Source organism: Carcharhinus amblyrhynchos, chromosome 26 (genome assembly GCF_965287045.1).
Source record: "Carcharhinus amblyrhynchos chromosome 26, sCarAmb.v2.hapA, whole genome shotgun sequence".
Classification (NCBI taxonomy): Eukaryota; Metazoa; Chordata; class Chondrichthyes; order Carcharhiniformes; family Carcharhinidae; genus Carcharhinus; species Carcharhinus amblyrhynchos.
Window position 1 is genome coordinate 24853810 of NC_137349.1, and position 27916 is coordinate 24881725.

Sequence of the window (27916 nt, forward strand, 5' to 3'; positions counted from 1 at the left end):
TTTTCAAAAATGTACTTTATTCATAAAGTTTGTAGAAAAAAGTCTAGCAGTTCAAATTTGACATTACATAAACTGCAATATGGGTTAGTTTCATCAAGTCCAATATATGAGGTACCGCGCTACATTTGCCGTTACAGGCTATATCGACAATGTACAATTACATTACACATCAGATATTCTCTGCTGATTACAGCCTGTGAGAGTTTTACCAGTCCCTTGGTATACTGTGGCGGGCAGGGTTCCTGAGACTGTGGCCTTTCCCCTTTGAGCCTATGTTGCTGTGCCCCAATTTTCACTGTGTCTCTCAGCAAGGCTTTGCACTGGAAAACTATCAGCAGACCAAAGAGCATGGCCGGGATTCTCCAGTCCGGCCGCCAGTGCACCCACACCCGCGGGTTTCCCATTGGCATGGAGTGACGTCAATGGGAATTTCCATTGACAGGGCGGGAATGGAGAATCCCGTCGCTAGCAAACAACAACTCAATTCCCATCAGCAGCTGACACATGGCTGGGAGGCTGGAGAATCTTGCCCTGTATTTCATCAAGTTGTTGGTTCTCCATCAGCTGTTGCTGTTCACCTTGATTCCTACCCCCAGCTGTCGTGGGCTCTGTTCTGCATTAAGGAACAGCTCAAGGTGAATCTCGACAAAAGTCGCTGCGTCTCTTTCTAGCCTTCCTTTTCAAAGGCACATTCCAGAGTGAGGCGTGAGGCAGTTTCTTCCCCATTGTAGCCACCTCGATGTCAGCACACAGAGGTGATGAGACCTCAAGCCTACAGGAATGATTTGACAGGGAGTTCCCCTCACACCAGCAGCCAAGCTACATCTGGGTGCTTGTTTGGAAGTTCTGGCCATGAGGCATTCCCCATTTCAAATCATCCTTTGCTTACTGGTTTTCAATCCAGCTCACCACATCAGCTTGCACACTGTGATATTTGTGCACAATCCCTCAAGTGACGGCTTATTGGAAATCCAAGTGAATGGAATCTGCTAGATTTGTAAATTCACCAATCCGGTGACTACTTCAAAAAACTGAACCCGCTTTGTCAGACGTGAATTCTGTTTTGTTGCACTGTGCGAGGTCCCCTCATCCAAACCAAATGTTCTATGAGCATCTGTCCATCTTGGGAGACGATGGACTGATTTCATTTCTGGATTGAACACTATTTGTCGTATTCCTAGAGGTGTAGCTGACACAGATGAATAGCATCCACCTAAGGCTGACTTTTTTTTTCCCTTTCTGCTGGTTACCTTTTTCTCCACCTGATTATTTATTTTATCTTCTGCTGAGGCTGGAATTGAACCCAGGTCCCTGGTGCTGTGAGGTAGCAGCACTAACCACTCTGCCACCATGGTTATCTTTTAATTTGATTACACAGCGGCAAATAGATTCTTTCCTTCACTGGTCTTCCTACAGCATAATCCTGGAAGGACTCTGATATTTCTAATAAGCCCAGTCAGAGCCATATATTTCCCTCTCCACTTACTGTATCACCTTACTCCACCACTTTTATTCCTTTCCTAACTGAAACACCTACTCTATCTTCTGTAGACAAGGGCAACTGAGGTGCGTCAAGTTTTGACCCATCCTCAAGACAAAGATATTCTTTCTTGAAAGCTATTGACTCAACATTTTTAGTAGTAGCGTACAGCTGTAGTTCTCTCAGTTTATTCCTAATGCTCTTATGGAATCACCTAACAAAGCCTTTGAGTAATCACTGTGTGATTTTCACCCTTATTTTGTATTAAAGTGTAAGAAGACCTGGGTTAAAATTTGTATTGATGTGATCCCTGGCTGGAAAGTGCTTGGTTGTTAATCACATCTGGTTATTACTCACCTGGGTAAAAATGTGCGCCTGGAATGGTGACAGAATTGGGCTCAGTTGTGATATTTTACATTGGTCAAATAACATGCCTGCTTTCACTGTCTGTGTTCAGTTGAAGGCCGGTAACAGAGCTAATTGTAGCAGAATCATTGAATCCCTACAGTGCAGAAGGAGGCCATTCGGGTCTGCACTGACTCTCTGAAAGAACATCTTACCCAAAACCATCCCCCACCCTAAACCCATAACCCCATGTATTTACCCCACTATTCCCCTGAACCTTTGGGCAATTTAACATGACCAATCTACCTAATCTGCACGTAATCGGTGGCATTATATCCTATTCAGGAGATTGGCAGGCTCAGGGCGGCATGGTGGCACAATGATTAGCACTGCTGCTTCACAGCACCAGGGACCCGGGTTTGATTCCCATAGAGCCCGACAGTGCAGACCATCGAGTCTGCACCGAACACAATCCCACCCAGGCCCTACCCCCATGTACCTACATATTATGTCCACTAATCCCTCTAACCTACGCATCCCTGGACACTAAGGGGCAATTTCTTAGCACGGCCAATCAACCTAACCCGCACATCTTTGGACTGTGGGAGGAAACCGGAGTACCCGGAGGAAACCCACACAGACACGAGGAGAATGTGCAAACTCCACACAGACAGTGACCTGAGCCGGGAATTGAACCCAGGACCCTGGAGCTGTGAAGCAGCAGTGCTAACTACTGTGCTACCGTGCCGCCCCAGCTTGGGTTACTGTCTGTGACGTTCTCCCTGTGTCTGCGTGGGTTTCCTTCCAGATTCTGAAAGACATGCTGGTTAGGTACATTGACCCGAACAGGTACCAGAGTGTGGCGACTAGGAGAATTTCACAATGACTTCATTGCAGTTTTAATGTAAGCCTACTTGTGACTAATACATAAACTTTATCTTTAGAAGATGATGGTGTCATATTTAGTCACTGTTGTATCTTGGACGTTACAACAGTGATTTTCAATAAACTAATGGAGTGCATATTAAGACCTTCTTTAATTCATATTAAACTTCCTTTTAAGCACTGAAGTCTGATGGTGAAGAATACTTTATAAATGGTGGCTGGTCCATAGATACACCACAGCGGTTTGATATTGCTGGAACTGCTTTCCATTATAAAAGGCCTGATGATGAGCCAGAGTGTCTGGAAGCACTGGGGCCTACCAATGCAACTCTCTTTCTTATGGTAATCATTTCCTTCTATTGAAGTTTTTATAATAACGGTGTAAAGTAAAGCAGGTGAACTTTAAAGGATACATGAGTAAAATTGGTTAAAAAAAAAATGAAGTTTATTAATTACACTGGTTCTTAGTCGCCTTGGTAAAAAGCAAATAAGAAAACTTATAAGTACAATAAATCCCAATAAGGGACAGAGTTTTGAGGCACGTCTGCCCAAGGATCGTACAATCCCAACCCAAGGCCACCATTCTCCAAGCCTTGCCTGCCTCCAAAATTGGGGTGGTCAATAAAATTCTGACCAATGTTTCATTAAACTTTCCAAATATCTCTCATTTTGGAGCAAAATAAATCAATTTACCTGTTGGTGTGGGTCTTGCAGTTGTATCCATAGAACATTACAGCACAGAAACAAGCCTTTTGGCCCTTCTTGGCTATGCCAAAATATTTTTCCGCCTAGTCCCACTGACCTGCACCTGGATCATATCCCTCCACACCCCTCTCACCTCATTTACCACTTCATCTGGCAGCTAATTCCACACTCCCACCACTTTCTGTGTGAAGAACCGCCCCCCCCCACAACTAATATTCCCTTTAAACTTTTGCCCCTTCACCCTTAACCCATGTCCTGTAGTTTTTTTCTCCCCTAGCCTCAGTGGAAAAAGCCTGCTTGCATTCACTCTATCTATACCCATCATAATTTTATACACCTCTATCAAATCTCCCCTCATTCTTCTATGCTCCAGGGAATAAAGTCCTAACCTATTCAACCTTTCTCTGTAACTCAGTTTCTTAAGTCCCGACAACATCCTTGTAAACCTCCTCTGCACTCTTTCAACCTTATTAATATCCTTCCTGTAATTAGGTGACCAAAACTGCACACAATACTCTAAATTCGGCCACACCAATGTCTTATACAACCTCACCATAATATTCCAACCCTTATAATCAATACTTTGATTTATAAAGGCCACACTTTACGACTCTATCTACCTGTGACACCACTTTTAGGGAATTATGTATCTGTATTCCCAGATCCCTCTGTTCTACTACACTCTTCAGTGTCCTACCATTTACCTTGTATGTTCTACCTTGGTTTGTCCTTCTAAAGTGCAATACCTCACACTTGTCTGCATTAAACTCCATCTGCCATTTTTCAGCCCATTTTTCTAGCTGGTCTAATTCCCTCTGCAAGCTTTGAAAACCTTCCTCACTGACCACTACTCCTCCAATCTTTGTATCATCAGCAAAGTTGCTGATCCAATTTACCACATTATCATCCAGATCATTGATATAGATGACAAACAACAATGGACCCAGCACTGATCCCTGTGGCACACCACGAGTCACAGGCCTCCACTCAGAGAAGCAATCCTCCACTACCACTCTCTGGCTTCTTCCGTTGAGCCAATGTCTAATCCAATTTACTACCTCTCCATGTATACCTAGCAACTGAACCTTCCTAACTAACCTTCCATGCGGGACCTTGTCAAAGGCCTTACTGAAGTCCATTTAGACAACATCCACTGCCTTCCCTTCATCCACTTTCCTGGTAACCTCCTCGAAAAACTCCAATAGATTGGTCAAACATGACCTACCACGCACAAAGCCATGTTGACTCTCCCTAGTAAGTCTCTGTCCATCCAAGTATTTGTAGATCCTATCTCTTAGTACTCCTTCCTATAATTTACCTACTACTGACATCAAACTTACTGGCCTATAATTTCCCGGATTACTTTTTGAGCCTTTTTTAAACAACGGGGCAACATGAACTATCCTCCAATCATCCGGCACCTCACCCATGGATACCGACATTTTAAATATATCTGCCAGGGCCCCCGCAATTTCAACACTGGTCTCCTTCAAGCAAGGGAATATCCTGTCTGGTCCTGGGGATTTATCTACTCTGTTTTGCCTCAAGGCAGCAAGCACCTCTTTAATCTGTATAGGTTCCATGACCTCCCTACTTGTTTACCTTGTTTCCATACACTCCATACCAGTTTCCTTAGTAAATACAGATGCAAAAAACCCATTTAATATCTCTCCCATTTCTTTTGGTTCCATACAAAGCCGACCACTCTGATCTTCAATTTTATCCCTTACCATCCTTTTGCTGTTAATATACCTGTAGAAGCTCTTAGGATTATCCTTCACTTTGACTGCCAAAGTAACTTCATGTCTTCTTTTAGCCCGTCCTAATCTCCTGCTTAAGTAGCTTCTTGCATTTTTTATACTCCTCAAGCATCTTATTTGTTCCCTGTTGCCTATACATATCATATATCTCTCCTTCTTTATCAGAGTTGCAATATCCCTCGAGAACCAAGGTTCCTTATTCTTATTCACTTTGCCTTTAATCCTGACAGGAACATACAAACTCTGCACTCTCAAAATTTCTCCTTTGAAGGCCTCCCACTTACCAATCACATCCTTGCCAAGAACAGCCTGTCCCAATCCACACTTTTTAGATTCTTTCTCATTTCTTCAAATTTGGCCTTTTTCCAGTTTAGAACCTCAACCCGAGGACCAGATCTATTTTATCCATGATCAAGCTGAAACTAATGGCATTATGGTCACTGGAACCAAAGTGTTCCCTTACATACACCCCATCACTTGTCCTAACTCATTTCCTAATAGAAGATGTAATATTGCATCCTCTCTAGTTGGTATCTCTATATAGTGATTTAGAAAATTTTCCTGAACACATTTTACAAACTCCAACCCGTCTAGACCTTTAACAGTATGGGAGTCCCAATCTATATGTGGAAAATTAAAATCCCCTACTATCGTAACTTTATGTTTCCGGCAGTTGTCTGTTATCTCTCTGCAGATTTGCTCCTCCAATTCTCGCTTACTACTGGGTGCTCTATAATACAATCCCATTAATGTGGTCATACCTTTCCTGTTTCTCAGCTCCACCCATATGGCCTCGGTAAACAAGCCCTCTAATCGGTCCTGCCTGAGCACCGCTGCAACATTTTCCCTGACTAGCAATGCCACGCCCCCGCCCTTCATCCCTCTGCCTCTATATTCCTGAAACATTGGAACCCTGGAACGTTGAGCTGCCAGTCCTGCCCCTCCTGTAGCCAAATTTCACTAATGGCTACAATGTCGTAATTCCATGTGTCAATCCACGCCCTCAAACCGTCTGCCTTCCCCACAATACTCCTGGCATTGAAATAGACATACCTCAGAAGATTATTACCACCACACACAACCGTTCTATTTGTGATTTTGCATGAGCTATTATCCTTTTCACCCCTGGTCCACTATCTGCTCTGCCACTCTGATTCCCATCCTCCTGCAAATCTAGTTTAAACCTCCCTGCAAGTATATTGGTCCCCTTGTATTTCAGGTGTAACCCGTCTCTCTTGTACAGGTCCCACCTGCCCCAGAAGAGGTCCCAATGATCTAGAAATCTGAAACCCTGTCCCCTACGCCAGTTCCTCAGCCACATGTTCATCCGCCTGAGCATCCTACTCTTACCCTCACTGGCACATGGCACAGGTAGCAATTCTGAGATTACTACCCTCGGGGTCCTGCTTTTTAACTTCCTACCAAGCTCTCTATACTCACTCTTCAGGACCTCTTCACTCTTCCTACATCATTGATACCAATGTGTACCATGACACCTGGCTGATCATTCTCCCACTTCGAAATGCTGTGCACGCGATCAGAGGCATCTCTGACCCTAGCACCCAGGAGGCAACAAACCATCCGAGAGTCTCTGTCATGACCACAGAACCTCCCGTCTGTACTTCTGACTATCAAGTCCCCTATCATTACTGTTCTCCTCTTCTTCCCCCGCTCCCTTCTGCACCACAGAACCAGACTCAGTGCCAGAGATCCAGCTGCCGCAGCTTGTCCCAGGTAAGGCATCCTCCACAACAGTATCCAAATCAGTATACTTATTGTGGAGGGGCATGGCCGCAGGCGAACCCTGCTCTGCCTGTCCTTTCCCCTTCCCTCGCCTGACCGTAACCCAATTACTTGTGCTCTGTGCCTTTGGCATAACTACCTCCCTGAAGCTACCATCTATAAGCTTCTCATTCTCCCAAATGATCTGGATGTCATCCAGCTCCTGCTCCAGTTCCCTAACGCAGTTTGTTCGGAGCTGCAGCTGGATGCACCTCCTGCAGGTGTCGTTGTCATTGGGTCCAAGAGTGTTACACCACAGAATTGGGCCATTCGGTCCATCATGACTGAACTGGCCATCAAGTACCTATCTATTGTAATCCCATTTTCCAGCACTTGGTCCATAGCCTTGTTTGCTGTGACATTTCAAGCACTCATCTAAATGCTTCCTAAACGTTGTGAGAGTTCCCATCTCTGCCATCCTCTCAGGCAGTAAGTTCCAGATTCCCACCACCTTCTGGGTGAAGCCATGTTTCCTCAAATCCCTTCTAAATTTGCTGCCCCTTACCTTAAATCTATGCTACCTGGTTATTGACCCCTCCACTAAGGGGAAATGTTTCTTACTAGCTACCCTACCTTATATCCTTCATAATTTTGTCCATCTCAATCAGGTTCCCCCTCAGCCTTCTCTGCTCTAAGGAGAACAACCCCAGCCTAACTAGTCTCTCTCCAGATAAAACAACACTCAATCCCAGAACAACCCCAGCCCAACTAGCGTCTCTCTAGCTGAAACACTCCTGCCCAGGCAACATCCTGGTGATTGTCCTCCACACCCTTTCTGGTGAAATCTCAGCCTTTCAATAATGTGGTGACCAGAACTACACACAGTTCTCTAGCTGTGACCTAATGAGCATTGTATACAGCTCCATGAAACTTCCATGCTCTTATTCTATGCCTCAGCTGATAAAGACAAGAGTCCCATAACCACCTGTCCTGCTGCCTTAACAGTTAGGGAATTCCCTGCTATGTGCAAGAGTTGAGATAAAGTTTCTACCTTGGGAGCAATTAGGAAATTGTGGCCAAGATGGGTCCAAAGTTATATTTGTTGAATTAAGTTAAATTTTCCGCTGAAGTGCATTTGCACAATCGCAAAGGTCAAAGTTTCCTTGGATCAACACAATCAGGGGGCACAACAGAATTGCAAAAAATATCCAGTGAATGTAATTATGAGAGTTGGAATATTGTGTACAGTTCTGGTCACCCTATTATAGAAAGGATACTATTAAACTAGAAAGCGTGCAGAAAAGATTTATTACTAGGATGCTATCAGGACTTGATTGTTTGAGTTATAAGGAGAAGCTGGAAAGACTGGGACTTTTTTCTATGGAGCATAGAAGGTTGAGGGGCAATCTTATAGAGGTCTATAAAATAATGAGGGGCACAGATCAGCTTGATAGTCAATATCTTTTCCCAAAGGTAGGGGACTCTAAAACTAGAGGCCACAGGTTTAAGGTGAGAGAGGAGAAATACAAAGATGTCCAGAGGGGCAATTTTTTCACACAGAGGGTGGTGAGTACAATACCAGAGGTAGTAGTAGAGGCGGGTACAATGCTGTCTTTTAAAAAGCATGGGTAAAATGGGTATAGAGGGATATGGGCCAAATACGGGCAATTGGGATTAGCTTAGGGGTTTTAAAAAAAAGGGACAGCATGGACAAGTTGGGCCAAAGGGTCTGTTTCCATGCTGGAAGCCTCTATGACTCTATGAGTTAAACTGGAGCAGTTCAGTCAATAGAGCAGAAAATGGACTCTGAGCAGACACAAACTATTTTAAATGATGATCCAATCATACAACTGTTTATACTATCGGATTTGTCCTATGAAGGGGTTTTGTCATATGAAGATAGGTTGAACTGTTTAGGCCTATACTCTCTAGAATTTAGAAGAATGAGGGGAGATCAAATTGAGGTGTACGAGATGATAAACAGTATGGATAAAGTAGACATGGAGCGGATGCTTCGTCCTGTGGGACATTCTAGGATGAGACATCATAGTCTTAGGATAAGGGAGAGGAAATTTAAAACAGAATTGAAAAGAAACCACTTCTCGCAAAGGGTTGTGAATCTGTGGAATACGCTATCACATAGTGCGGTGGATACTGGGACAGTGAGTATATTTAAGAACATAAGAACATAAGAAATAGGAGCAGGAGTAGGCCATCCAGCCCTTTGAGCCTGCCCCGCCATTCAATAAGATCATGGCTGATCTGTCGCTGCTCAGTTCCACTTTCCCGCCCTCTCCCCATAACCCTTAATCCCCTCTCCTATCAAAAACCCATCAACCCGCGTCTTAAAAATATTTAGCGAGGCAGCCTCCACCACTTCAACGGGCAGAGAATTCCAGAGATTCACCACCCTTTGAGTGAAGAAGTTCCTCCTCAACTCCGTTCTAAACCGCCCCCCTTTTATCTTGAGGCTGTGCCCCCTAGTCCTATTGTCTTTTTTGAGCGGGAAGAGTCTTTCCACCTCTATCCTATCCATCCCATTCATCATCTTATACGTCTCAATGAGATCTCCTCTCATTCTTCTAAACTCTAACGAGTACAAGCCCAGTTTATTCAGCCTCTCCTCATAGCTCAACCCCCTCAACTCCGGTATCAGCCTAGTAAACCTCCTCTGCACTCCCTCCAAGGCCAAAATATCCTTGCGCAGGTGCGGCGCCCAAAAATGCACACAGTACTCCAGTTGCGGCCTCACCAATGCCCTATACAGCTGCAGCAAGACCTCCCTACTTTTATATTCAATCCCCTTCGCTATGAAGGCCAGCATCCCATTCGCCTTCCTGACCACCTGCTGCACCTGCAAGCTGGGTTTTTGCGACTCATGCACAAGGACCCCGAGGTCCCTCTGCACCGTTGCCTGCTGCAGTTTTTCGCCCCGTAAGTAATAGTCCTTCCTACCATTCTTCCTACCAAAGTGGACCACCTCACACTTGCCAACATTAAATTCCATTTGCCATTTCCTGGCCCATTCGCCCAGCCTACCTAGATCCTTCTGCAGACTCTCCACACCCTCCGCACAATTTGCCGTTCCCCCAATCTTGGAGTCATCAGCAAATTTCGACACCCTACACTCGGTTCCCTCCTCCAGATCATCTATATAAATGGTAAAAAGCTGAGGCCCCAGCACCGACCCCTGGGGCACTCCACTAGTCACCATCCGCCAATCCGAATAGCACCCGTTGACCCCCACTCTCTGCCTCCTATTTGACAACCAATCCTCTATCCACGCTAACACCCTACCCCCAACTCCATGTCCCTCGACCTTCTGCAATAACCTCTTGTGAGGCTATTTTAAGGAAGAGTGAGACTAGTTTCTAATTGGTAATGGGTTGAAAGGTTCTGGGGAGAAGGCAAGGAAGTGGGGATGAGGAGTATATCAGCCATGATCGAATGGCAGAGTAGACTCGATGGGCCAAATGGCCTAAGTCCTGTTCCTATATATCTTATGAACTATCCTCCAGCTATGAGTAACCTGGTGTAAAATTACTGAAAATGACTTAGAATAATCACACTGAATCATTGACTAGTTTTAATAGTGAATAATCTTCAGTTTCTTAGTAAATTAAATATTGTTTTTGCATGCAAATTATTTCTTAAAAATCTGTCAATGAAAATGAGGGCAGTTTGCAGGGCAGTACAAAAGTGATAGAAACTCACAAAAAACTTAGTGGTTCGTCAATGCTCTTCATGGAATGGAGTCTTCCACTGGTAAATAGGACTTAACTTCCATACAAAATTGCTCCTGTGGCTAGTAGAGAATGTAATGCAACAAGCAGTAAGTTGTGTTATGCAGTGGTGACATAATTTGGAAGTTTAGTGTCTGAAAATTAAAGTAAGTAAAACCTGGCAACTCTTGTTTTGATTGAATATGTGTCCAAACAACCAAAAAACACAGAATGTGCCTTACATTATTTTTCATTTTTCATGCAGGTGCTGGTACAAGAGGAAAATCAGGGTATTCATTACAGGTTTAATGCACCCATCACACACCCAGTCAGTGGGGACACACAGGCAACTTATGAATGGCAATATTTCCCATGGTCCAAGTGCACTGCAATATGTGCAGGAGGTATGAATGAGCAAAATGTGAACACTGATCATGATAATGATGGCTAGAGAATGTCAGATGTATTTTCTTATGACCATGAATAATCATTCTGGGGTGAGTACGTTTATTCAATAGAAGTGCAATATTTGGGCATATCCCTTTTCTTTGCAGAGGTCAGGTATATGAATAGGTGTAGCTTCTAGCAGGCATAAGAGAGCCACATTGTGAATCCCATGATGGTCTTAAATTGCTTGTATGTAATTCTTAGCACACTTGACATTGTTCAGCAAGTGCTGCCCAATTGCAGAATCACATTTAAAATTAGTCTTTATGGCTTGAGGTTTGCGAGCCCGGGCTTGTTGAGTGTGGTCAATACTCTGCCTGTTGTGAACAGCTGAAGGGACATGCTGTTTCATATGAGTCCCCAATCCTTGGGACATAACTGTCATCACACAGGCATTGAAATTCATATCCCACATTACACATTTAATTTTATTGTACCATTCACCCTTGGTTCTCTCATGCAGTAAGTCTGTTCATGTCAACAAGTGCGAATTTGCAATTTTGTGACAACAAATAGGTGTTATGAATTAGAATCATTGCTTCATACAGTGTAAGGAATTCAGAGAGAAAGCTTTTCGGACCAGCAAAAAATCATAGGCAAGATGCTTAGTTGGTTTATAATTTTTTTCAAAGAATGGTATAAATTTCCTTGGAGCAGCTCCATAGATATTCTAGGCCATGTGGGCTTTTGGCTGAACAGCTTGAAATGTATCTTAGAATCAGAGAATCCCTACAGTACAGAAAGAGGCCCATCGAGTCTGCACTGACAACAATCCCACCAGGCCCTATCCCCGTAACCCTGTGTATTTACCCTGTTAATCCCCTAACACTAAGGGGCAATTTATCATGGCTAATCAAGCTAACCCACTTATCTCTGGACTGTGGGAGGAAACCGGAGCACCCAGCGGAAACGCACGCTGACATGAGTGCAAACTCCATAGAGACAGTTGCCCGAGGCCGAAACTGAACCTGGGTCTCTTGCGCTGTGAGGCAGCCGTGCTAACCACTGTGCCTTTCTTCAAATAACTTTGGTAAACAACTGGGTAAAAACATGTCGAAGTTGAAGAATATATGATCATTCAGATAAATATTGACACATTACTGAAAATTAGATAACAGCCAATTCAGCTCAGAGCACCGCAATCTGCTAAACATGTGCACTCCGAAAAAGGCTAATACTTTTGAGTAAAACATTAGTAAAGGTTCTAAATAATGCAGTGATAATTCAACTCATAATTTTAATCATGTTTTGAAAAATGTTTTTCCTAATAGTATTTAATTTTTTTAAATACCTATTTTGGACACCAGAAATTTCAGCCACTGAGCAAAAAGAAGAGGCACACCCAAATATTTTTAGGTTAAACATCTTCGGAAACACATTTTGAGTAATTTGTTGGAAACAAAAAAGCACTCTGTGGCCAGTTTGTGGTTTTACAGAGTGATGGTCGCCGTTGCAGATGTTTGTGACTGAATAAATGGCAGATTAGTCTCTGTATTGGGAAAGCCTACCAGAGAACCCCTTAGAGGTATCTCAGGCAATTGCAAATGTAGCGGATGGTTGTGGACACAATTAACGTGGGAAAATTCAGAGAAAGTGTTTATAGTGAATTGCCACACTTATATTAATATTTTATTGATTGGCAAATTTCAGAGACACAGTTTCAGAATTAGAGGTCTCCCTCCTGTGTCTACGAGAGGAGAAATAGAAACATGGAAGATAGGAGCAGGAGGAGGCCATTTGGCCCTTCGAATCTGTTCTGCCATTCATTACAAGTATGGCTGATTGTCCAACTCAGTAGATTGATCCTGCTTCCTCCCCGTAACCTTTAATCTCATTCGCCCCAAGTGCTGTATCTAGCCACCTCTTGAACACATTAAATGTTTTGGCATCAACAGCTTCCTGAGGAAATGAATTCCGCAGGCTCACCACTCTTTGATTGATGAAATGTCTCCTCATCTCCGTCCTAAATGGTCTACCCTGAATCCTCAGACTGTGACCCCTGGTTCCGGATACTCACACATCAGGAACATCCTCCCTGCATCTACCCTGTCTCATCCTGTTCGAATTTTATTAGTCTCTGTGAGACTTCTCTTCAACATGCGAAAATATGAAATAGGAGCAGAAGTAGACCATTCCGTCCTTCGAGCATGCTCGGCCATACGATGAGAATCTGTTTGTGTTTTGAATTCTACATCCCCATCTACCCCCCGAAAACCTTTGATTCCCTTGCCTAACAAGAGTCTATCTACCTCCATCTTAAAATATTCAATGACCCCACCTCTACTGCCTTCTGTGGCAGAGAATTCCAAAGTCACATAACCCTCAGAGAAAAAAATTCTTCTCATCTCTGTCCTAAAGGGCGATCCCTCATTTTAAAGCAGCGAGCCCTAATTCTGGACTCACCCACAAGAAACATCCTTTCCACGTCCACCTTGCCAAGACTGTTCAGGAGCTTACATGCTTCTTACATAAGTGAGTAGGCGAGGGTCTGGCAGTTGTTAGTAAATGTGAGGTTATCCATTTTGGTAGAAATAACAGCAAAATGGAATATTATTTAAATGGTAAAAAATTGCAGCATGCTGCTGTGCAGAGGGACCAGGCTGTCCTTGTGCAGGAATCTCAAGGAGTTGGTTTGCAGGTGCAGCAGGTAATTAAGAAGGCAAATTGAATTTTATCCTTCATTGCTAGAGGGATGGAGTTTAAAAACAGCAAGGTTATTTTGCAGCTGTATAACGTGATTGTAAGGCCACATCTGGAGTACCGTGAACAGTTTTGGTCTCCTTACTTGGAAAAGGATATACTGGCGTTGGAGGGGATGCAGAGGAGATTTACTAGGTTGATTCCAGAGTTGAGAAGGTTGGTTTATGAGGAGAGACTGATTAGTTTGGGGCTATACTCATTGGAATTCAGAAGAATGAGGGGAGATCTTATAGAAACATACAAGATTATGAAGGGAATAGATAAGTTAGAAGCAGGGAAGTTGTTTCCACTGACGGGTGAAACTAGTACTAGAGGGCATAGCCTCAAAATAAGGGTGGAAGGGAAGCAGATTTAGGACTGAGTTGAGGAGGAACGTCTTCACCCAAAGGGTTGTGAATCTGTGGACTTTCCTGCCCAGTGAAGCAGTTGAGGCTGCTTATTGTCTGTTTTTAAGACAAGGATAGGTACATTTTTGAGCAGTAAAGGAATTAAAGGCTATGGTGAGCAGACAGGTAAGTGGAGCTGAGTCCACAAAAGGGTCAAACATGATCTTATTGAATGGCAGAGAAGGCTTGAGGGGCCAGATGGCCTACTCCTGCTCCTAGTTCTTACGTTCTTATGTTCATATGCTTCAAGCAAGTCACCCCTCACTCTTCTAAACTCCAGGAGAAAAAGGTCAGCCTATCCAACCTTTCCCCAGAAGACAACCCATTCAAGGGGACAAAGTAGAAATGGTCAAGAGCTTTAAGTATTTAGATGCTCATATCGCCAACAACTTGGTGCCTCCTTGTGGACACTATAGTCAAGAAAGCTCACCAGTGCCTCTACTTTCTCAGGATGTTAAATGTATTTGGCATATCTGCTACAACTCTCACTAACTTTTACAGATGCACCATAGAAAGCATTCTTTCTGGTTGTATTACAGTTTGGTATGGCTCCTGCTCTGTCCAAGACCACAAAAAACTACAAAATTCTATCGCGAAAAAGATTCAAAAGTCTGAGATCACATATCAACCAACTCAAAAACAGCTTCTTCCCTGCTGCCATCAGACCTTTGAATGGATCTACCTCGCACTAAGTTGATCTTTCTCTACACTCTAGCTATGACTGTAATACTACATCTGCACTCACTCCTTTCCTTCTCAATGAATGGTATGCCTTTCCTGTATAGCGCACAAGAATCAATACTTTTCACTCTATATCAATACATGTGACAATAATAAATCAAATCAAGTCAAATCAAATCACTCATTCCAGATATCAATGTAGTAAACCTCTTCTGAACAACCTGGAACACATTTAAATCCTTCTATAAGACTGTCATTAGTCAGTGGAATTCTCTTCCTCAGAAAACAGTGGAGGCTGGCTCGTTGAATCTGTTCGAGGCAGAGTTAGGCAGATAGACCAGAGAATCAAGAGTTGAGAATGGCAGATATGAAAGTGGATGTTGAGATCACGGATCATCCATGTTCTTATTGAACAGTGGAGTAGGTGTGGAGGGCTGAAGGGCATATTCCTGCTACTAAGTCCTATGTTGCTATCTCCCACAGCCTTGCTCTTAGTAGATCAGAAGATGTGCTTTTATTTTATGTAACATGTTGGAACTGGTTATATATCCCACACAATGTGGACAGGTGTATTCAGCCAGCTAAAATGAGTTGATACACTGGATGCTGAAAAGTCAGCCCTTTTCGAGTACTGCAGGCATTCTGTTTATAATGTATAAAGATCTGTGAGGTGAACCTACTTCTGGCTTAACCGTTTCTGGATGACACTTGGGGAGATTGCAAGTCAACTGAGTTACTAGGAGTTTTGAAGCCTTATTACAGTCCTCGTGTCATGAGTAGAAGCAGTCAGTGATCCGCACATAGGCTGTGTGATTGCTGCACAGACATGCAGGAGTTTGCCACACTGTTTATCCCCTTCCCTTCCCCACCCATCCGTCCCACAAACACACGACAAAGCCGTCAGATTGAAAAATTCCCCAATTCAGGGGAATTTATTCTGGCGTTCACCATGGGCAAAAATGGCAACATTGGCAGGAAATCTTGCGGGAGAATTCTGGCGGCGAGATACTGTTCTCTAATTTTCTGGGTGGCACGGTGGCGCTGCTGCCTCACAGCCTCAGGGACCCGGGTTCGATTCCCAGCTTGAGTCTGTGTGGAGTTTGTACATTCTCCCCATGTCTGCGTGGGTTTCCTCCAGGTTTTCCGGTTTCCTCCCACAATCCGAAAGCCATGCTGGTTAGGTGGATTGGCCAAGCTAGATTCTCCCTCCGTGTACCCGAACAGGCACCGGAGTGTGGCAACCTGGGGATTTTCACAGTAGCTTCATTTCAGTGTTAATGTAAGCCTATATGTGAGTAATAAATAAATTTTAACTTTTCCCCCATCCCTCACTGGTGATGTAATAACTCCGTTTAATAAATTAACATGTTTAAAGGACTGCCCTGCTGTATGTTCCCCCAGATAAAGAATTTCTCCCTTAGGTACTTAAAAATGTGAAGCAGTCAAGGGCGTGGGGGGGAGAGGGGGGGCACATTGGGACGTACAGGGGATGGCCCCATAGCAGTGCCCCCTGGCATTGCCTCCCCCCCCAAGTAATGCCCTCTCAGAGCACCAACCTGGCTATGCAAGCCTGCAAGAGGGTACTGCCAGGAGAGGACCTATCGGGGGGAGGGAGAGGGGTTCTTTTTATATGTGGGGATGGGGACATTTTCCCCAGTGTTTGTACAGAGAGTGTTCCCCATATCCGCGAGGGGATATTGGCCTGGTGATTGTGGGAGAGCTTTTGCCTTTTGCCCCAGTACTTGTGGGGAGGAGGGGGAAGTGGGTATAAAGGTGGGGGTGGGGGCGGTGGTAGTCATGTGTGAAGCTCACATAATCTAAACAATTGAACTTTTCATGTTTCCGTTAGTTCTTTTCTCTTCAGATTAACTTCAGGGCCAAAGTGATAAGATTAATTAGAAAAGTGATAAGATTGATTAGATAACTAATGACCGGTACCTTTTTGGTTTTAAAGCACTGATCTCCAGTTCCGATAATGTATTATTCAAGTTACTGATTCCCAAATTTTCTCATTTCTATCTAGGTATACAGGCACAATCTGTTGTGTGCAAGAAACTGGATGATAATTCTGTTGTTTCTGCCCATTACTGTAATAGTGAGAACAAGCTTCCAGAGAAACAACGTGCTTGCAACACTGAGCCGTGTACATCAGTGTAAGTAACACAAGAACTGGGTCAACACTTAGAATTTAGCTTACTCCTTATATCATACCATCGCAAGCTCAACGGAGCTGAAAGAATTTCCTCTAACCAATGCCAGAGCTCATACAAAAACAAAAAATGCTGGTCTCAGCGGGTCTGACAGCATCCATGGAGAGAGAGTAGAGCCAAAGTTTTGAGTCTGGATGACCCTTCGTCAGAGCTGGTGCTCATTGAGCAACAATAAATCTTCCGAGGTTGAGTCACCAAGTAAAATGTGGTCATAAAATCCAGTCCCATTTTAAAGTTTATTTATTACATTAACACCACAATGACACTATTGTGAAAGTCCCCTAGTTGCCACACTCCAGCGCCTGTCTGGAGACACTGAGGGAGAATTTAGCATGGCCAATGCACCTAACTAACACAACCTTTAGACTGTGGAAGGAAACCAGAGCACCCAGAGGAAACCCACGCAGACACGGGGGAGAGCGTGCAGACTCAGCACAGACAGTGACCCAAGCCGAGAATCGAATCCAGGTCCCTGGCTCTGTGAGACAGCAGTACTAACCATTGTGTCACTCTTTGTGCAATCACTTCTGTCACTGTTTTGTACTACCAGGTGATCCTTTCAAAGCTTGAAAGTACTTTTTTTTAAACTTGAATTTTCTTCCAACCAATGGATTCAGAGACAATGGTTACGGGAATCGGAGTGGGCGAGGGGAGGACCATGGAAAAGTTTGTCCAATTATGCTGCAAGTTTTCATGATCTGGAATGTGCTGTCAGAACTGTCATGATGGACTGAATATAACCGCTTCCCCCTGCCCCTGCCCACCCCCCACCACCCCCCCCCCCCCCCCCCCCCATCTATCCTTTCATAATTTTCTTATGCCAAATCAATTAAAGGGAGGATATTCTCATTCCAGAAGATGTTTTGAAACTGTGCAAAAAAACTGATGGACATAAATTAAATTAAAATCACTCTCAATGTGAAATGTAAGGTCAAGAGGAGGGTGATATTGAGTGGCGAGGCTGAGAGCAAGGTAATACAAAAGAGCAAGGTTCGCACATGTCTGAGCTTGGAGCAAGCTGACCTTTGTGTAGCAGAGGTCAGAGCTCTGCTGTGACACTCAGACAAGTGTGGGGCTTAGATCAGTGTTATGCGTGAAGATGCAAAATATGTGAAAGTGAGGTGAAACTGAATGTTTAGACACGAGTCCTGATTGATGGAGAAGGTGATATGGGACTATGATGCATTGAATATTATCTGAGGCTAGTGGTGCAGTAGGCATGAAAAGGAATTTAAAGATCGATTCCCTGAAGTTGACGTGAGGTTATTGATTTTTTTTTTGCTCTGCAACAATGTTTTTTATATTAGTGCATTCATGGGATGTGGATGTCATTGGCTCGGTCAGCATTAATGGCTCATCCCTAATTGCCTTTGAGAAGATGGTAGTCACCTGGAACTACAGCAGTCCATGAGGAATGGACCCCTGGCCCTGACTGCCACGGCTCCACGGTCCCACTGTCCTCTGGGGGTTTATCTGGAGGGCCTCCTAGCACCTTATGGATCTCTTCTCTTCAATACCCTTTCCAAACAAAGCCTTCAATGTAATGTTAGCAACTCTTGAGCCTCAATTGTTGGGCCACCAAGAACAGGAACAGATGCAAACTTATTAATAGCGTAAGTCATGGGGATGGGGTTTTGAGAAGCCTGAAAGGCCAACGTGTTGGTTTCCTATGCCAATTACTGGCATTGGCCATTTTTTGCCAAGGTGTGTCGTGGCCAGCAGAGATGCCTGCCCCCATCCATGGCGAGTATTCAGTTAAGCTCATTAACAGCCTGGTAAAGTGCATTTGAAGGAGGCTGAATGGAATTTTCCAATCAGTTTCTAGTTTCCTGGTGTGACAGTGTAACTATCTGGAAATGGGCATCCACCGGCAGGTTGACAGCCCAGCACTCCGGGCAAGCCCTCTGTGCCTGCCTGGCCACACACAGTTCTGGCGTGGAAGCTGAGCCTGGTTCTTATTTCAAGTTTCAAAAGAAGTTGGTGAGAAGGCATCTCTATGTTGAAGTGCCCTCTCGGTATCTTATCTTCAACTGCAGCCTTCTGCTAAAAGGCCTCCCACCCCAGAGAGAAAATTCAACCCATGGACCTACACTCTCTCCCAAGTTGTGCCATTCTCCTGTACTTCCCGGATCAGAACCAGTTGCACAATGGTTTCTATCACCTGCTGACGGACAGTGCTCTTCCTCTTCAGGAGGCGAAAGCTGACTTTGAGGAGGAGTGCAGGCTCGTTGTCAGCTACCCTCTCCCAATGGTAGACCCCCTACTGAAACACACAGCTATTCACCAGCTCACTTAGCACCGGCTATACATGACAGCCATGTTAATTAGTGTATAGCACGATGTTGATGTTCTGCCTGCAACCGCAGCAACAAGCCCCAGTTCGTCCTGCATCACAATCCCTACACCCATTTTCATCGTCTATTCAACTTAACCCTCTTTCATTTTAAGGACAAATTTTGTTCCAAAGGACAGTGTTGGCCTCCTTTTCCCTCCTTTCACCACCCCACCCCTCGCCCCCAGAATAACAGCCTCTGAAAACCTCTTCCTCGTCACATGTCCTATCAATCTGTGGCCATTCCTTTGGTGCCAGTTGGAGAGGGCATCTGGTCTGATCATCCACCAGCTACTGCTTCTCACTGGCATCGGCGCAGCACCTAGCTGGCAGCCATGCAGATGAGGCCCTCAACACCTCTTCCAAGCCAAGGCCTTCAGTGGCATAGGGGCAACACGGTGGCACAGTGGTTAGCACTGTCGCCTCACAGCTGCAGGGATCTGGGTTCAATTCCCAGCTTGGGTCACTGTCTGTGAGGAGTCTGCACATTCTTCCCGTGTCTGTGTGGGTTTCCTTCGGGTGATCTGGTTTCATCCCACAGTCCAAAGATGTGCTGGTTAGGTGCATTGGCCATGCTAAATTATCCCTCAGTGCACCCAAACAGGTGCCAGAGTGTGGTGACTAGGAGATTTTCATAGTAGCTTCATGGCAGTGTTGATGTGAGCCTACTTGTAACAAATAAATACATGTTACTTCAATGTGAATCTTGGGTCTCAATTGTTGGATCCACCAAGAGCAGGAACAGATGCACACTTAGTTAAAATTGGGATGTTTCCCTTGTCGGTGAACATTCCAACTCCCACTCATGGTTAGTATCTGGTCTTATACTCTCAGCATTCCAATAACTCTCTGTACAATGGGTGCAGGTTTCAGAAGCAAACACACAAAGCACATTGGTCACTGGGCTGACTGCTGTGTCTCCAGAAGAACCAGGCAATCAGCAAAGCCACAAAACACTGATGTTGGATTTCTGGAGAGCGCACCGTCATTTGGGTCAAACACAAAACATCTGGGTTTGTGCATGAACACCAAGTCATTTAATGCTTTCTACTTCCTCAGCTGGATTGTAGGTGAATGGACCGAGTGTAGCCGGACCTGCAATGGTGGACTTCGCACTCGGGATGTCATGTGTGTCCAGAAAGTCACTGCATCTGAGCAAAAAGTCCTGGATGACAGTTACTGCGTCAGTGAACGCCCCTTGATAAAGGAGAGCTGCAGTAACCACACCTGTCCACCTGAATGGGTGCCTCTCGATTGGTCTGAGGTAATGTCTGCTTCCTGATGGGATAATACATATCCAATCAATGTGAAGTTGTTTACTGATCATCAAAGAACTCAATTGTAAGTCAAAACAAGTTATTCCTTCTATGGTGGAGATTCAGGTCAGTGGAAGGAGTGGAACTGTAACGCAAACCCTGCAGTTTGAGATAGATCTCAGAACCATCATGTTCCTTACCCCTCACCCCATCCTCACCCCACTGCTTCCTTGCCCCCCCCACATTGCGCAGGGTGGGAATGGATGGGGAAAATCGATATTTCTTCCTCCAGTTTCTGCCTCCAGTGCTTGAATGTGTGCACCTGGACAATGCCTCCAGGTAAAGTGCATTCCAGTTGTGTGTTCCATCTATTATGCACATTCACAGCGGGGAGATCAATGTTGGGATATGCCACAGGGTAAATGCAGAATCGGGTGAGCAGGTATATCATAGAAATAGTACAGTCTCTAACCTGCTTTACAAAAAATCGAAGAATGGCTGAAGAGATCACCAGTGAAGAGAGAAATTGGATTTTCTTTTAAATTATTTACTCCATCCTTAAACTTACAAAGCCAATGTTCAGAGTGGATCGGGCAAACCCAAATCCATTCCTTACCTGCTCCAAAAACCCAAATTCAAAATCCATTTGAATCCAATTCAAGGTCCCTGCAAGGGAGACAAACAAGATCCGAGCTGACAAGGTGAGGCATTGCACCCCAACTTGGACCTGATCTGACGCTTGGGAGAAATATATATTAGTGTAATTGAGAATGTGCGTGTTCTAGAGGAGAATTGTTAGCAATTGCTAAATTTGAACAGAATGAACAGATTTCAAGGCAGATACATTTCTGGGCCCTGTTGATATGCTCTCCAGGCTGTTGAAGAAAATCTTGGAGGTGAAATCTAAGATGCTGACCATATTTTTGGATCCTTCCCCTCTCCTGCAGCAACCCTCATTCATGCATCTATTAGCTCCAGATTTGACTGTTCCAGTGGTCTCCTGACTTGTCCATGACCTTGACTTCATTCAGAACTTTACTGCTTGTATCCTAGCTTGCGCCTTACCCCACTCACTTGTGTGGTCACTTGAGCAGTGGGATGGGGGTGGGGCAAAGGGTAAGGAATACGGTGGTTCTGGGATCTATCTCAAAACTGCAGGGCTTGCGTTACAGTTCCACTGTACTCGCAGATCTGTATTCACTTCCGGTCCACAGGGCCATATCAATTGTCATCCTACATGCAAACCAATCCAATGCCATGTCCCTTTTTATCTCCGGAACCTCCTTCAACCTCTTGCAACCTTCCAAGAATGATGTGTTCGATAGAAATCGATTAAAGTGGTTAACTACTTTTGGAAATCCAAACTCCACAGGAAGTTGCACCACTTATGGATTTTTGTCTTTATCTTGCGCCTGTTGTGGTTATCCACTTAAAGCAACAACCAGGCTCCAATGTTGAGATCCTTCTCCCACATTTCCTGCTGAAGGAAGTGCCTGCGCTGTTCTATTCCTGATGCATGTTTTTGCCCATAGAATGTGAAATGCACTTTCCTGAAACTTTGGATCAAGGCAAATTCACACGGTGAATGAAAATCGTGTCCCAAAAACATTGCAGAGAAACGTCGAGGTTTAATTTTCTTTCAACGGTAGCATTTCACTTCTACGATAAAATGAATCACGGTGAAACATGTACCAGCTTTCAAAATGTTAGCATGCCTTTCTCTTTTTCTTAACAGTGTACACCCAGTTGTGGAATCGGTAATCGGCATCGCATTGTACTTTGCAAGAGCAGTGATTTCACCGTGACTTACCCAGCTTCCCGTTGCCCTGCGGAATCCAAACCTCCCAACCGCATACGATGTACTTCACAGCGATGTCCACTGCCTCGCTGGGTAGCAGGAGAATGGAGCCCGGTAAACATTTGATCAGACACCTTGTTGTCCTATCCAGTGAAGTAAAGTTACATTGTGGGTAAAATGAAGATATATAGGGTGGGATGTTCCAGCCTCGCACACCCCAAAATGGGAAAATCCTGCTCAAGGTCAACAGACCTTTCCATGGTCCGCCCCTCGCTCACTCCGATTCCCATGGCGGTGCAACAGTAAAATTCACCCCCAAATGGTCCCATACAGTAAAGATCTTTTTCATTAATTCAACTCCAGGTTCAAGTTGAACAGTTAGTTCAGAGTGTACATTGTGGAATTATTCTAATATTGCACACACAAAATAGTTACAAAATCTTCTACAAAGCTAGGCTCCTGTGTGAAGGGTGTTTGGAGTAACCCAACTAGAAAGGTAATAAAGGCATATCACTGGGATTATTGGAAATACATCTTGATAAGCTATGAACAGGGCACACACAGGCTGCAAAGAAATATAGAATGGAATCTTGTTGAGATATCAGGGGTCTCATCTACAGGTTAGAGAGCCAATGAGAGACCTGTACTGCCTCTTTTCAGAAGGTCCGCTGAATTGCAAGCCAATCAGGCAGTGGCAAGGCCAGCAATGGGCCTTCCAGTGGAATCAATGACCTGGAGGTGAAAGTCTCACCTTCCAAGAGCAGCCAGCCAGTCAGAGATTTTGTGCTCAGCAGTGGCGCTGGGGAGACTGTGTTTGTTGCTGGAAGGACAGATATTGGAATCCCCGGAATGTGGAGCGACCCAGGAGACAAGGTGGTGGGAAGGAGTGTGGGGAGAAGGGTGCAGGGAGGTTGCAGCAAGGGTGGAGCGGGGTCTCGGTAGCACGGTGATTAGCATTGCTGCATCAGTTGAGAGTCAACCACGTTGCTGTGGCTTTGGAGTCACGTGTAGGCTAGACCAGATAAAGGCAACAGATTCCTTCCCAAAGGACATTAGTGAACATAATGGTTTTTTTCCGACAATCAACAATGGTTTTGTGGTCATCAGTAGATTCTTAATTCCAGATATTTTTGTTGAATTCAAATTCTACCATCTGCTGTGACGGGATTTGAACCCAAGTCCACAGAACATTAGCCGACTTTCTGGATTAGTTGTCTGGCGATAATTCTTCACCAGACCCGGAAAAAAGTCTTTGGGCTTCCTCAGCCATGGCCTTCTTTGTAGCTCACCCGATCAGTATTGGTTCCACAACCCCTCTCCTCCTGATCCATGTTTCATGCTGGGAACCATCCTCTTAACTCTTCAACAGCACCTGGATCCTATTACAATTCCTGCATCCACTCATGGGAAATCAATCTTTTAAACTTTAAACAAGAGGTGGCACATATCTCATATTAAAAAGATTTTAATACGGCTACAGAACGCTCTTCAGTTTATTCCTGGTTTTAACTCCCCACCTTCTTCGTAAGGTGACAGAATAACACTACACTGGGGTATCAGCTTGGCTCAGTTCATTTGTCTCAGATCACAAGATTGTGGAGCTAAGCTCAACTTCAGAAACTGAGAGCCTAATGTAGGTTGACACATTTGTGCACTTTTTAAAAGTTTATTTTATTAGCGTCACAAGTAGGCTTACACTAATGCTGCAATGACGTTACTGTGAAAATCCCCAAGTCGCCACACTCCAGCGTCTGCTCGGGGACACTGAGGGAGAATTTAGCCTGGCCAATGCTAACCAGCACGTCTTTTGGACTGTGTGAGGAAACTGGAGCACCCAGAGGAAACCCACACAGACATGGGGAGAACGTGCAGATTCCACACAGACAATCACCCAAGGCTGGAGTCGAACTTGGGTCCCTGGTGTTGTCAGGCAACAATGCTAACTACTGTGCCACCATGCCATTCCTTGAGGGAATTGTAACATTCTCCAAGTTTTTGCATTTTGGGTAAGATATTAAACTAAGGGCCTCTCTACTCGCTCAGGCAGACACAAACCATTCCATGGCACTTGTTTGAAAAACAGATGGGAATTCTGCCAGTTTGGCCAACATTCAACGATCGATCAGCTTCATCAAAAGCAGATTAACCAGCCATCCATCTCATTTAGGGAATGTATCTTATTACATTCTGGATTAATGCGTGATACCATCTTGAAATTAATATTTAGTGGCAACATTTATTCTGGGATATATGAGGGGAGGTGATGGACTAGTGGTATTGTAACTAGACTATTAATCCAGAAAGTCAGCTAATGATCTGAGGACCTGCGTTCAAGTACCACCACAGCAGTTGATGGGATTTGAATTTAATGAACAAAAAATATAAATCTGCAATAAATAATCTACTGATGACCATGAAACCATTGTCAATTGTTGAAAAAACTCATCTGTTTCATTAATGTCCTTTAAGGAAAAAAATCATCCATCCTTACCTGGTCTGGCCTATATGTGACTCTAGAGCCACAGCAATGCGGTTGACTCTCAACTACTTCTCCAAGGGAACTATTGCTCCAAGGGATGGGCAATAAATGCTGGTCAGCCAGCGACGCGCATGTCCCACGAATAATTTTTAAAAATGAGATAAAGTTCAAATTTATTTATTAGTGTCAAAGTTGGCTTACATTAACACTGCAATGAAGTTACTGTGAAAATCCCTTAGTTGCTACACTCTGGCGCCTGTTTGGGTACACTGAGGGAGAATTTAGCATGGCCAATGCACCTAACCTGCACATTTTTTGGACTCTGGGAGGAAACCAGAGCACCCGGAGGAAACCCACACAGACATAGAGAGAATGTGCAGACTCCACACAGACAGTGACCCAAGCCGGGAATCGAACCTGAGTTTCTGGCATTGTGAGGCAGCAGTGCTAACCACTGTGCCACAGCGTGCTCAAGACAATTCACTGGTCTTCTCTGGTTTTTGAACAATCTTGCAATACTTCAAGCTGATGATAACATCTGCACTGTGTTTCTTTCCTCAGTGTTCTGTTCAGTGTGGTCTGGGTCAGCAGATGCGAATGGTTCAATGCTTAACATACATCGGTCAGCCATCCATGGAATGTCCAGAGTCCCTTAAGCCTGCAGCCATGCAGCAGTGTGAGAGCAGATGTGAAGCTCTTCCCACGGAGAATCCAGAAGGTAAAACACTGTACCTTTTCGTCCAGTTACATGCCTCTAGTTTTATCCTTGTAACGATTGTTCAAGAAAGTTTAAACGAAATGTTCTTCAGAGACAATGCATTTATTTCTTAGATGATCACCTGGGGCTGGAACAAAGGCAGAAAATGCTGGAAATAGCAGCAACCACTTGTATCTATATTGCAAGTTGCATATAATTAAATATTTCAATTTTAGGCACTTCATAGGAGAAATATAATATGACAAATATAGTATGAATATAATTTGTAAGGAAATATTAGGTCAACTTGGTCAAAGAGGTAGGTTTAGGCTTGAGGGAATATCTTAAAAGAAAAAAGTGAGGTTATAGAAGCAGTGATATTGTGAGGGATAAAGAACTATTTGGGATGGTTAAAAGTAAACATGATTATGCGCTTTTACATTGTCAAGGAACTGTTCGTCCCTCAAAGATCTGTCCAGCTCAAGGATCTGTCCAGCTCAATAAACAGCCCAGCTCAAGAAACGGTCACTCTATCAGACAACTGTCTAGCTGTCATGGAACTGCCCAGCTGTCAAGGAAATGTAAGATGTTGTCCTGCTGTCAAACCTGACAAAGCTTTCCAAGAAATTTAAAAGCCGTCAAAGAGCTGCCCAAGCAAACTAGGTGATTTGGCATGAAGGGAGTAGGGCGTGGATGGGATTGTTGTTATCACAGGCTGGATGAACCAATTGGTCTCTTTCTGCCCTGTAGGATTCTATCAAGGAAAGGTTTTGGTTAAATGTATGCTGTTGAGTAAAATCAAATCTTTATAAAAGTTGACAAGGTTTTGACAAATGGTGTTTGCAGCAACCGTGTGATTCATCAAAGAAAATATTAAAGCATTAATAGAATCTTCCCTCTGCCCTTTCTCAACATAGTTGATTGAAGTATGTCTTGTAGCCAAGAGTTTGATTATGGTGTGGTTTCCTCTCACAGAATGCAGGGATGTGAAGAAAGTGGCTTACTGCCCACTGGTGCTAAAGTTTAAATTCTGCAGTCGGCCCTACTTCAGACAGATGTGTTGTAAAACTTGCCAAGGACATTGATCTTCGGGAACAGCTTTAGATGAGCACAATGTTTTTAACGGAGCGGACTGCAATGTGGACCAAATGTCGATGCGGTGTAATCGCTAAAAAGTAAAGGACTTAGGAGATGGGGGAGAAAAAAAACGATGTTAACCAGCCAATTAACACGAACCAACAAACTCCACCTGTAACACGGCAAGTCTGACCTACAACAGTCGTCTCATTGATTTGTCTTAACACAACCAGCAGTGACCATGATTTCTCTATGTCGCTGAATTCATGGATCCATCAACCTTAAACATCACATCTTGGCTGCCGACAGCACCACAATACATTACTAATGCTCAAAACTACAAGCAATGCTATTGTCCAGTTCCTTTTGTGAATTTGTAAGGTTTTTCTTTTAAAACAGTTCCATCATCCAAGCAAGAGCTGATTCCCCCCCAGTATTATGGATGACAGCGTAGCTATATTATGAAAGTGCTGCTTAGCTGTTAACTTGCTCACGGAGAGAATATTTAACAAATTTTGTAACGGTGTATCAATAATGGATTTTGTGAAGGGTATGAATGATCTCCATTCTTAATCCATGCTATGTGCTGTAAGGATTTGCCAAAAAAAAAGCTACAGCTTTATAACCCCCCAGTGAGCCTTGGGTGCTGTCCATTTGCTTTCTGTACTTTTGATGTTTTCTCGTATCTCCACCAGTGAATTAAGCTGACTTTTCAATACTGGACTGTTTAATCTTGACAGTGGTTATTTTTATTCTGGGTTGCACTGCTGACACAGTCGTAAATAAAACATTCAATAGAACTAGTACAATGTAAATCAATATTAATAGACTGCAAGAAAATGACTGTGAAAGTCCAAGCTGCTCACTGATTGTTCTGTTTCTTGATTTTTATTCGTTCAGATTGCCATGTATTTATGGAATGTTAAACCTAAAGTGCTATTCACAACTTAATTTCGCACATATTGCGGATTCGCCAAATGGTAGTCTTTTGGGAATTGACTCCAGAAAGATGATGCTGTGGTCACATAAACCGCTTTGCAACTGACCGGCTGCAGGCATTGTTAGAATCCCCTGTCTTGGCCAGTGTTGACTCTTTTTGTGTCAACATTTGTGACAACACTGAGATTAAAATGGACGAATGGTAGAACTGGTGTTTTCCTCAGCAATGAGGTCCAGAAGAATGTTTTTTGAAAAGTTGCATGACCCAACATTTTTAATACAAATTTAGTTGCCA

General features: G+C 44.0%; 1 protein-coding gene across 1 annotated transcript in view; it reads left to right on the forward strand.

Moving 5' to 3' along the window:
- The window catches only part of LOC145358553 (A disintegrin and metalloproteinase with thrombospondin motifs 6-like), a 146502-nt gene extending 119812 nt beyond the window's left edge, over positions 1-26690 (forward strand). The window contains exons 18-24 of the mRNA XM_080212703.1: positions 2889-3052; positions 10885-11023; positions 16857-16986; positions 20435-20639; positions 22367-22543; positions 25470-25626; positions 26581-26690. Of these exons, the coding sequence (XP_080068829.1) occupies positions 2889-3052; positions 10885-11023; positions 16857-16986; positions 20435-20639; positions 22367-22543; positions 25470-25626; positions 26581-26690 (1082 nt within the window). The remainder of the gene's footprint in view (positions 1-2888; positions 3053-10884; positions 11024-16856; positions 16987-20434; positions 20640-22366; positions 22544-25469; positions 25627-26580) is intronic.
- Positions 26691-27916: the final 1226 nt, after the last annotated feature.